General features: G+C 35.4%; 1 protein-coding gene across 1 annotated transcript in view; it reads right to left on the reverse strand.

Moving 5' to 3' along the window:
- Window positions 1-12376, reverse strand: part of LOC139735134 (carboxypeptidase B-like) — a 34849-nt gene extending 22473 nt beyond the window's left edge. The window contains exons 1-2 of the mRNA XM_071645898.1: window positions 12298-12376; window positions 7005-7086 (exon numbers count right to left, since the gene is read on the reverse strand). Of these exons, the coding sequence (XP_071501999.1) occupies window positions 7005-7086; window positions 12298-12368 (153 nt within the window). The 5' untranslated portion in view covers window positions 12369-12376. The remainder of the gene's footprint in view (window positions 1-7004; window positions 7087-12297) is intronic.
- Window positions 12377-12617: the final 241 nt, after the last annotated feature.

The raw sequence follows: 12617 nt of genomic DNA on the forward strand, positions 1-12617 counted from the left end.
GCTATGGCGGCCATTTTGAAATTCAAAATGGCGGCTGAAGACGTGGTTGGAAAAAATGGAACCAAAGTTTTTTGGATTCAGCACCCCCAAATTGACCAAGTTAGCCAAAAAAAAAATCAATTTTGGCACGAAAATCTCACGGGACCCAATATTTCGACATAGTAGACTGTACTATAAGGTAAAATCAAAGCTGAATATAACATTAAAAGGGTGGGAATAGGAAAATAGTATTTAACTCTATTAATAACACCAATATTTCGAGATATTGTGTGACAAATACTATCAATATGTAACTTCCACGAAAGTTTATTGTCAATAACCAAACCTAAAAACTTCATTGATGCAACTTCATCTATAACTATATAATCATCTATTTTTATATTATTAGGAAGATTATTTAAAGTATTACTAAATAATATACATTAGTTTTAAGAAGATTTATAGACAACTTATTTGACCTTATCCAACATAACAATTTCTTTAATTCAGAATTTAACAAATCCACCAAAATATGAGGATCTGAATGAGAAAGAAAAACATTAGAGTCATCAGCAAAAAGTACAAAAGATAAAATATTAGAAGCATTTGTTATATCATTTATATACAAAATGAATAAAAGAGGTCCCAGTAAACTACCCTGAGGAACACCACAGGTGACAGATTGGTTGCAGGAGTTTTGACCAGATAGAAAAACGTACTGTTTACGATCAGAGAGGTAACTCCTGAACCACTCCAAGGCCTTGCCACGTATACCATAGTGACATAATTTATGAAGTAATATTTTATGATCAATGGTATCGAAGGCCTTGGAGAGGTCCAGGAAGACACCCACTGTGTGATGAGCCCTATCTACTGCTTTGGCTACTTTTTCAATAAAGGAGAGAATTGCTTGAGAATATATATAATATTACATCTCATTGCTTGAGAATATATAATATGACATCATATTGAAGAAAAATATGAAGAATAACTGTTAAAATGTCCAACTCGTGTCTTCAACAATGTCATCAAGAAAACCAATATAAACCAATATTAACCAATGTGAGTGTTCATGGATGAAACGATTAAAACTGTTCATAGATTAAGACAGGTAATGTTGGGAATCTCAGTAAACATCTCTACATCACTATCACAATATGATCGAGATGGGCACGTCTTGTGCACTGATTGTTAGTGTTCAAAACATATCCATGATAATGTGTAGTTGAAAATGTAATCTTTCAAAATATTCAACCGCATCTGTAGTCTTGCAGGATTCATTGCTGGCACATCTGTATCGTACCAACTCCAAGATATCCGGTAGAGCTGGTTTCACTGTACAGCAAGTTCAAACTGGGATAAAAGAACTACAATATGCGTTCGTTTATCAGCAGAGTACAGTTGGGTTTAGATTTCGCCATTGACGAAAACCTGAAATAAGGTAAAACCATTAATTGTTATCAATTTTTCATGGCGAGCATTTTGGTGGTTATCTTGAATATCTCCAAACTCTCAATGATGCAAGGGTTGCATCGTCCAGATTCTCATTCAGCACAGTGATCGAAATAGGGTAGAATCATCAATAGAATTGTTCTCAATTTTGAAGTATTAAAATTGAAATACGTGGAAATTTCCGCTTTTGGCGGGCATTTTGAAATCTGAATAGAATAGAACCATCAACTGTTCTCAATTTTGAACCATTGAGAAAGAAATACAAGGGAATTTCCGATTTTGGCGGCCATTTTGGCGGCCATCTTGAATATCTCAAAATCCTCCAGGATGCAGGAGCTGCATCATCCAGATTCGGATTCAGCACCCTCCAAACAGGGTAAAGCCATCAATTACTTTCAATTTCTCACCATTTAGAAGGAAATAATCGGAATTTCTAGTTTTAATTGGCGGGCATTTCGGCGGTCATCTTGAATATCTCAAAACCCTCAAGGATGCAAGAGTTGCATCATCCAGATTTGGATTCAGCACCCTCGAAATAGGGTAAAACCATCAATTGTTTTCAATTTCTCACCATTTAGAAGGAAATACATGGGAATTTCCGATCTTGGCGGCCATCTTGGCGGCCATCTTGAATATCTCAAAATCCTCAAGGATGCAAGAGTTGCACCATCCAGATTTGGATTCAGCACCCTCGAAATAGGGTAAAACCAATTGTTTCAATTTCTCACCATTTAGAAGGAAATACATGGGAATTTCCGATTTGGGCGGCCATTTTGGCGGCCATCTTGAATATCTCAAAACCCTCAAGGATGCAAAAGTTGCATCATCCAGATTCGGAATCAGCACCCCCTAAATAGGGTAAAACCATCAAAAAACATTGGGTGGACGGTAAAACAAGGTTAGGCCCAAAATGTGGCTTTGGCACCCAGACTAATACCACAGCAGGAAGGTGAGCTATGAACACGACAGGATAGATGAAAGTAATTTACACGCCGCTGTTGAATGTGGTTTAAACATTTTTTTTTTCCATATTTGACAAAAATTAAACTCATTGTACGATGTTGAACTGAATGACAAGATTGCATTTACTTATAAGCTCATAAGAGATCAACTTTATTTTCCTTCGACAATTCTTTTTTTGGTACATTATTTTACATGCATGTTCTCTTAGAAAATAAAACAGGAAACAAATGTTTTCAATTTCATTAACAATGTCTTTTCGAAGGAGAATTTCATAATGAAATTGAAGAAGATTTGAATTGTATGAAACTGAATCATAATCTATCAGAAGATGATGTACATAATCTATTGCAAACTGTTTGTAAGGTATTTGGTCGTTTTCTTTTTGACATGAAGAAAGTAGATTCCATGTTGGGGTCAAAAAATATAATACCAACTAAATTTCCATTACTACTGATAATGATTAATAATGACTATGACAGAAATATTTGATACCCAAGGGAGCCTCTTCACTCTTACCATGCACTCCTCCTCCTCTAGAGGACCTTCTTATTATTTATATCCTAGCATTGCCTGGTACCTATTTTACACATAGGTCAAGAAGGATGTGTGCATGCACCTGGCAGGATTTGAACTCAGGTCATCATTTTGTATTAAAGTCAAGGGTCTTATTATTTTAACACAGTGCTCGAGTTCTATTGATTGCTGGGTCGCTTTATCGTCTTCTGCTCGTTAGCGTATTAACCGTTTGTTTGCTTGCGACATCCCAGAATCACGATAACATGTCGATAAGGTGTTACTTGGTGTTAGCCTCCCATTTCAGCAATGTTTAAACAGGGTAGAATAATTCGTTGATAAGAAGTGGAAGAAAGAAATTCTGTTACATCAATTCCAAATATTCATTATCGAGTAATAATGGGCCAACTCCCATTACGACACCCAAAGTCAACTTGAATCCAATTTTCGCCGTGTGAAACAGCAGTTGGTCACTGATTACCGATGATTATTTTCAATCGGATCTGGCTGGAGGTACATCGTTATCAAACGGCACCAAACTTTATAGTTGATATTTGATAGTTGATATTTTTTAAGTGTATACACAAGTAGTGTATAATTGAAATATTGACAGATTACAGAATAAATTCGTGACGCATCATTTTTCTACTCTCGCTGTCAACACCGTTTCTTGGTGCCTCACAATTTAAAGAAGAATGAAACCATGAACAAATTGCAAATATATGATTTGAAGCGTCTACCGAATAGGCCTACTTGAAAAAAAAAATCTTGCATTACTTCTAATTTTATACAATAATGGAGACATTGGCACCATTTGAGTGTCAGCTAAGATTTTTCACGATTGAGTTTCAACATTTCACAGACCTTTTGGATTTCTATGAATAGGAAAGCAAATTGAGTATGGATTACTCTGCTTTCCAAGTGTATCTTGCTGATGTTTTGAATAAAATCGGTGAAAAAGTACAATTAATTACGAATAATTTTTCATAGATATTCAAGACAATATCATGGAAAATAGATCAAGAAAGTGACGGAAACTTGATAGTTGACATGTTCTTTTTTTCTGTTACATATCAGCGTATTGTCTATGGCTGGTAATATCTTGTACTGTGTATGGTACAAACGGCTCGTGTATTAAAGCAATAAGTATAGAAAGAACCGGTTGACTATAATTACTGTAACATCTAAATAATATCATTCTTTACAGAGAATTGTCAAATCCGTTTCTACGTGTTGCAGGTCACGGTAAGTCTGTAATCCATAGGTAGGAGGCGCTATTTTCAAACAAATGTATCGTCTATACATGCTCTAAAAATGATAATAGTCACATCGGCCGTAGCTGATAAATTGGATTGATATATTCATAGATTCACTCTTTCTTTAAAAGTCCTGTTTACATTTGGGAGCAGTGATTTAGATAATTTTCAAGATATCACATTTGATGCATATTTGTAGGTCTGTTGTGTCACACAACATCCTATCATATATATATATATATATATATATATATACATTGTATTGCAATAAAGTCTAAACTATAAGGAGATATAAGTATTTTTCTCAATAAACAGTAACTGTAGACGGTTTAGTCAGGAAAAAAAATGATTACAACTATTGTTCAAATGTTGTGTATTGAACAATACCTAACATCGATTATACGGATTCAAATTTTTACAGTAGCTGTTTCTTTCCTTACCTCACATTTTAGAACTAATATTTCAAAGCGCTTATGCTGGGTTTTTATTTCTTCGGCAAATGGTAAATTATGCCTTTAGAGTATCATAAAACAGATTGGACAAATTGAACTGATCAGACCACAGACTAAATCATCTACCATGAGGTTTGTAATGTCGACGTGTAAGGCGACAAGCAGCAGTTTCCAAAACCTTTCTCAGAACGTATGCACTTGGCTTGAACACGAAATAAACCGAGTACACTAATGACGTCACAAGTGGGACCTTGGGCGACATCGGATCTCTCGCCTAAAGCAGGTTTAGAGCGCGACATGTTACTGTATATTACCATCCAGACTTCACATGACTCACACTTATTAGATAGGCCAGCTGGTATGCTGAAGATGGAATAACAAGTTTTCGAAATCAGGTACAGTTGTTGTTACACTTGACTATTCATATTAAGGACATTATCAAAATAGAAGATTGAATTTGCTAAAAGATATGTCCAAATACCCTTCTATTTTGTGTAATTTGTCGAGGTGTTTTTGTATTCGGGTATTGGTCTGTAGCTCCAGCTAGCTGGCATAATGAGTGTTGATGATGCTCTGTTCGTAGACCTGGCATGATGGCCATGATGACAGTGATTCGCGAGCCTCCCATTACAATGTAATGCCGTCCAGTTCTATTTTCGGTGCATATTGCAGATATTTATTCGTTTTTGTTGCATTCCATCTGAACAACTAAATATTAGTTACTCCGTATACTGGGAACATAGTTCCAGACTGTATAGTGATTGGCATAACAATATTTTCAAAATTTATAACAAATTGCAATGAACAAGGATGATGACATAACGGTTACAGTTCGTTATTCCAAAGGCTCGTTAATCCGAAAATGTGATAAGGTTTGTTTTTCCCAAGGTTCATTAATCTGAAAATGAAATCCGGTTTGTTATTCCGACGGTTCGTTAATTCAAAATGAAACAAAGCTCGTTATTTCGAGATCCGTTACGGACCCTATTTCATTTTCGGATAAACGAACCTTCGGAATAACGAACCCTATTTCATTTTCGGATAAACGAACCTTCGGAATAACGAACCTTCGGAATAACTCCACAAATGCAACGAACCCTTTTTCATTTTCGGATTAACAAACCTCTAGGTATAGGGAATTTGTGTGTTTCTGATCAACGAACCTTCGGAATAACGAACCCTCGGAATAACGATCCTTCGGAATAACGAACAGCACCTGACATAACAGCCTCACCATATAAGAATGCTTTAGTTGGGGCTCAAGGAAGCAGAACAAAAGAAGAATTGGTGCATAGATTCTACACAGGTGAACTTGTTAAGCAAGCGGTATATATTGTAATGGAATTACACCGCTACATTTCCGAGATTTTGTGAGGCTTCTATGTCATCAACATTGTTCAGTGTAATTTGTTTAAAAATTTCCGGATATTGGTTTCCCTGCTCAAGGTCCACAATGAATTCCACAAATCTATATAAATGGAACTGTCGATTTATGTACCACATGATGTGAAATTTTGAAAATAGATTTCGAATGCCCCTTTAAAACCTGAATCCTCGTCTCAACCAATACTATACATTTTAATACAATCCATTTAAATTTGCAAAATAGCTATACACATTAAAAAATTAGAACAAAAAATGTATCATTAAGTGTGGTTCCAGCTTACCACCAATGCACATAATGGATCAATCGCCAGTTCAGCGGTGCAGCAGCTCAACGGCTCAGCCTCGACTAGCTCAGCTCTGGCAACAGTGCAGGCCCCCGCAGGGCTAGTGCCGGCGCGCGCTCAGCTCAGCCAGAGCCCAGACCATTCCTCGACCAATGCGCGAGTACCAGTGTAATATTAACTAAATATCCGGATAGTGAGAATGTTGTAATAGCTTTCAGTTGTACATGTTCTTTAAAACAACTTCTTAGAAGTAGAACTTATATCTCAAAGAAATAATTCATTAAACTTCCTCCCGCAGATCAGACATTTGATGAGATACCTGGTAAATGCTGTTTTAGGCATGCATCATACAGACAGCTGATCCGGGGACTTCGGAGTGCTCTTTTGTCTCTTAAAAAGCTCTTGTCCCACTTGTGACGTCAAGTGTCGTTTAGAACACAGACCCGAGTCTGTTCAAGGGTGAAATACGAGTAGAATACGTTTGAAAGCAGATTTGTGTTTCTGTGATAATTTTTGGAAAAAGAATGTAGCTATTTACATGATTTAGGAAGATTGTTTTATTCATCAAAAGCAAGTTAATACCTGTGTATAGAACGGAAATGTTGAAGTACCTTTAGCCCGCATTTTGATACGTATTGGGTTACCCATAAGAGACGACATTGCATCGAATTTTTACACGAGAAAAAAAATATTACTAGACGGAATGTTATTTTCGTTACCATATCGCCCAGGTTATGCTCAAGCTGCCGTAGCCATTGCCGATGTTCGTCGTGAGAGGGCGTCAGACGCAGTACTTCGTATCTATGGACGAATAATATAAGAATGGAAGAATGGTTCGAATAGTTTGGGAAAGTAGCCTGAAGCTTATACAGTTGTTCAGGTACGAAAACTAAGTTTTCGAGATGTAAAGTGTAGCATCGTCTTAGAATGAGTTTAAGTAGGGAAAACTAGGGATATAAGATCTAGGAGGATTTTTTTTACTCGTTGAAACGGCATGCATCACTGAGAACATCTATTTATATATTTATTTATTTTTTATTAATTGATTAATACATAAATAAATAAATTAGTTAATCAATTAATTAATTACTTTATATATTTATACATTTGTTAATTTATTTATTTATTTATTTATTTATTTATTCATTTATTTATTTATTCATTCATTCATTCAATCATCCTCCGCTCATATGAAAGATTCCCGGGAAGGTGTGGAAGAAATGCCTTGTTAGTAATATTGATAATTATTGCTGATTTTCAGAGGGATCTTTGCCGTACATTAAAGACAAACAAATGAACAAAATTATATATACTTTCAACATTGTTTCAGTGAAAAAAGAGCAAATTACGATTCGTAGATAATTCAAATTTATGAAGTCTATGCGCGCACATACACACACACACACACAATACAATGATGCAAAGTGGTTTTCTAATCGAGATGCATTTCTGGATTGATATAGATCATGATTGCAACCTTAGACGTCATTGTTATCGAGACGTAAATCACAAATAACAATCAATTTCCATAGAAAAAAATGAGTTAGCAGAACAAATTGTAGTCCTGTAGTCCTATCCTCTTTTAGCCTCCCTAATCCAAATCAGAATACATGAAAACAATTCTAAAATAGCAGTAGAGGTAGTAGTAGTAGTAGTAGTAGTAGTAGTAATTATGATAATGATGATTGTAATAATGAAGATAACAATAATAACAAACGGTACGTGTATGTATACAGACACTGATATTGATAGTCTTCTAGTTTTAATTGAATGCACAAAAGCATGTGATAAATGAACTCATGTATTTTTATAGGAACTGAAATTATACACTGATATGTAAAAATGATATAAAGAAAAATATTTTTTTTTAAATTTTTTTTATTCAAGTTCCATATTCCACATTCCATATTCAGGCTTCATATTCCATTTGATTTCGGAGTAAAATATGTATAACACAACATTCAATTTTAGACATAATTTCACAAAATTTAATGTATAAGGACATGTAATAAAATGATGTGTAAATATGAGGAACCTACTAAAAAGCAATGCTTGTAGGATGTAGGTTCCAAAGAAACAATATAAGCGTTTAGTACAAGATGCTAATTACGAAAGATGACGAAACACAAGCGAAAATCGGTATGTCGAGATAATAATAAACTCTACAGAATGTACAAAATAGTTTATGATGGTCAAGGTAGAACTCAGGGATTCAATGCTCCATAAAATTGCACTATTGGTCAAAGAAATGTGGTCAAATGAAGTCAAATGAAGACACCCGAGCGAGGCATCATTGAGAATAAGAACAGATACATCAAAATGGTCACAGCAAGTAACTATACAAAAGATTTAAAAAAATTGGCTTTTAGATTTTGCTTAAAGGAACTTAGAGAACTTGATTGCAGCCGAACAGAATCTAACTCATTCCAGAAAGAAGGACCGGTAGAAGTAATTGTCTTAAGGGCTAGAACTGTACGAACGGGGGAAAAGTGATATGATCCACTTTGTCTTGTAGGGTAGTTATGAATTTCACTGTTTTTAACAAACATTGAGGAAAATAAACTAGGAAGATCGCTAATGCTCAACTTATACATAAAAATTCCAACGTGATACAAATACAAATCAGAAACTTTTAGTAATTTACTGGAAACAAACAATTCATCTGTATGATCCAAAAAATGTGCACGATTTATAATCCGCAAGGCCTTTTTCTGAATCATAAATAACGAATCGATTTTAGTCTTAGAGCAATTACCCCAGGCCAATATTCCGTAATTTAAGTAAGGTAATAATAGAGTTGAATAGAGGGAATGCAATATTGGCTTGGGGAAGAGGTACTTCAATTTGTGAATAACTCCAACGTTTTTACACAACAACTTACATAAATAATCAACATGAACCTTCCAAGAAAGATTACTATCAATATAAATGCCTGAAAATTTTGTTGAATCTATTTGATTTAACTGCAAACCATTCACTAATACTGAACCTGGAAGAAACTTTATTGTATTACTAAAAACCATATAATTAGTCTTGTTTATATTGAGCGATAATTTATTCGCCTGTATCCATTCAAATACCAGTTGCAGTTCGTTATTCACAGAATCAAGCAACACATAAGGATCTGAGTGAGAATAAAAAAGACTTGTGTCATCCGCAAACAGAAGAAAAGACAGCATAGAGGATGAGTTGCGGAAGTCATTAATATAAAGAATAAATAAAAGAGGACCTAAGAGGGAGCCCTGTGGAACGCCACAGCAAATCGAACCTATTTCTGAGTCGTGGTTATTCACAGTAACAAACTGAGTTCTTTCGGTAAGATAACTTCTGAACCACTCCAAGGCCTTTCCACGAATGCCGTAATGATTTAATTTGTACAAAAGTATTTCGTGGTTTATTGTGTCAAAGGCCTTGGAGTAGTCCAGCAACAAGCCGACTGTATGCGACTTTGAGTCTATAGCTTTCGCAACTTTCTCTACAAATAGTAATATAGCATGAGTGGTTGCATGTTTTTTCCGGAATCCGAATTGATTATCAGCTAAAATATCACATTCATCTAAGAATTTAAGTAAACGATTATAAACCACCTTCTCAAGTATTTTAGAAAAAGAAGACAGTAATGATATTGGTCGATAATTTCCCAACTCATCCTCTCTACCCTTCTTATAGATTGGTAAAACTTTGGCAATTTTCATTTGAGCGGGCACAATGCCAGTAAGTAAAGACAAATTCAAAATGTGGACTAATGGTGAAATAATTTCATTTATAATACATTTTATGAGATGATTAGAAAATCCATCGTGACCTGCACTCTTCTTGGGGGAAAGAGAATTAATAATATCTAAGACCTCTGCTTCAAATACAGGGAGAAAAAATAAAGACTAAAGATTCATTGCCTTAAGTAGAAACAACGCACTAATTTATTATCCACCATTTTTTTTTTTGGAGGGGGGGGGACTGGGAAAGCTTAAAGGCCTACTGTCAGAGCTATAGTATGGTTGATATTCGTTACTCCGAAGGTCCGTTCATCAAATCTGAAAAAAGAAATATGGATCATTCATCCGAAAATGATTTTTAATCCGAAAGGAGGTGCCTGCAAACGAGGATGCGGAAATACAAACCTTGTTTCCTTTTTTTTCGGGGGGGGGGGGGGGGAGTTAGATCAATACACTCCTCCACTAGAATGATTCTTTTTTTCTCTCTCCCATGGACACTGTTAATGACTGTTAGTGGCATGTCTTGAAATATAAAAGTCCCAACATACAATGATGAACTTTGCACTACTTCAGAAATAACGTTGTTCAGTACTCCGGAGAGTACAGTTACGCATAGCATTTCCAAATACAGCAGGGCTTGGGCAGCGTTGGGTATGGTTAACTCAAAACATATAGCAGTGACTACACGTACGACTGAAATCAACTACGTGTAAATTGAAAAAGCTCGAGTATAATAAATATACACAACGGGCTTGAGATCGATGCGATATATTTTTACGAGTTTAATGTGCAACTAGCTGTTTTACCAACGAAATCGATTGGAATCGTGTTACAAGCACAGTGTATCTAAGAAATGTACTGTAAAAGGGTACACTGTGAAAGATATTACGCCGATGGGTTGTTATTGTGATGGTCTCGATCAATTACAGGTACAAAATAGATGAATGAACGAATGACTGCAAAATTGTCTTTCGCGATCTCGTTTGTGCGTTTGCAGGTGTGTAAATGTTGGGATGGCTGTTGCCTCTATGAATGGTTATTTATCTATAATATCATATTCATTTAACTTTTGAAAATCAACTTGAACATGTGGTAAAATTGCGTGTTGAGACTATCGCATGGCCGATGAAACCTGCGTTAACACTCACATCATGTGCATACCACTTTATTCAATACATCTATTCTTTATTTCTTTTATCTCATTGAATCAAACAAATCTCTGCATCAAACATGATAAAATCACAAACGTAATTATCATTGTAACACTCTGTAATTGGAATATTGTTCGTCCTTGTGAAAGCTTTCCATTTTTGAGCGCATAGGGGCATACGTATTATGTGTTATACCCTATGCAAGCACTGTTGATTATTAATCCTTATTGTTATATCGATATTGTGAGTACTGGCGGATATTCTAAACATATGGAAAGAGAAATAAAAACCGCATTTACGAACTACCTAATAAACATTTTGGAAATCATGCGCTTTGTCGGGGGCCAAGTGTCGAAAATTATCTAGGGCAAGTATCAAAATTATTTATCAATACCACTCCCAAAAAAATCCTACATTCACCCCATCAAAATTTACTAAATCTATATTAAAAGTTAATTTCTTGCTTTTCTTCCAACAAAGAGGGAATACATCCGAAAAGAAAAAAGAATGAAATGCGTCAATTTCCACTAACCTGAACCTGGAATTAGCCACTAATGTTCAATTCAATTCAATTCAATCATAGTTTATTTCCAATCAACGAAGATCATAAACATATTACAAAGTATACATGTCATGAAATGAAATTGTCCAAACGTTTACAAAAGATTCATGTAGTATATGAAATAAATCATACATAACAACATAATGTACAATGATTACGAGGAACAATGCACGTATACTTCGTGAGCGTTCGGAAAATAACTTCAATCATGTTGATCATGATTTCATGATTTCATAACATATAATGTGTCTAATTGTATGACTGACTTACAATTGAGAGACGAGAGTGTTTGAGAAGGAATGACAGAAACCACCTGGATATTTCTTAGTCTACTGGAAATCATCTTTTGCATGATAATTTACCCAGGCTTACATTCAGCAAAGCTCAATGAATTAGTGACAAAAAAAAAAAATCGTCACCCTTTCGTTGGCGTTGTCCATGCTTTCAGAAAAAATTCTCAAGGTTTACATTTAAAAACAAATAATGAGGGGGGGGGGGTAAGGAATAAGATGGAGATACGAAGAGATAGAAACATGATGAATATCCATGATATATAGGGCCTATCTCTTGGTTTGATACGTACCCATCGTAGCTCCGACCCAGCGCTGTGTAAACGCACGCCAACAAGAGAGTAATAGTCAAGCACGTCTTCATCCTGTCGATGTCGAGTTCTCTTCTGACCTGTGCAACACTAGGTGTTCGCAGTTATCATACAGTTAATCCTCGGCAATAGGTTACGGACCAATAAAGCTGTTCATATCTAGATCAACTTCTTGATTTTGTTCAAATCCCGTGACTGGTATAATATACTTCATACATTGATGGGAAAAATGAGTGCTGTGGCAATTTTGTAGAAGGAGGGGGTAAAAACTTCCGTAAACATTCAAACTGTTTACATAACCT

The sequence above is a fragment of the Diadema antillarum genome, unplaced genomic scaffold (assembly GCF_040938485.1).
Source record: "Diadema antillarum isolate AM-2024a unplaced genomic scaffold, OU_Dant_1.0 seq00000565_RagTag, whole genome shotgun sequence".
Classification (NCBI taxonomy): Eukaryota; Metazoa; Echinodermata; class Echinoidea; order Diadematoida; family Diadematidae; genus Diadema; species Diadema antillarum.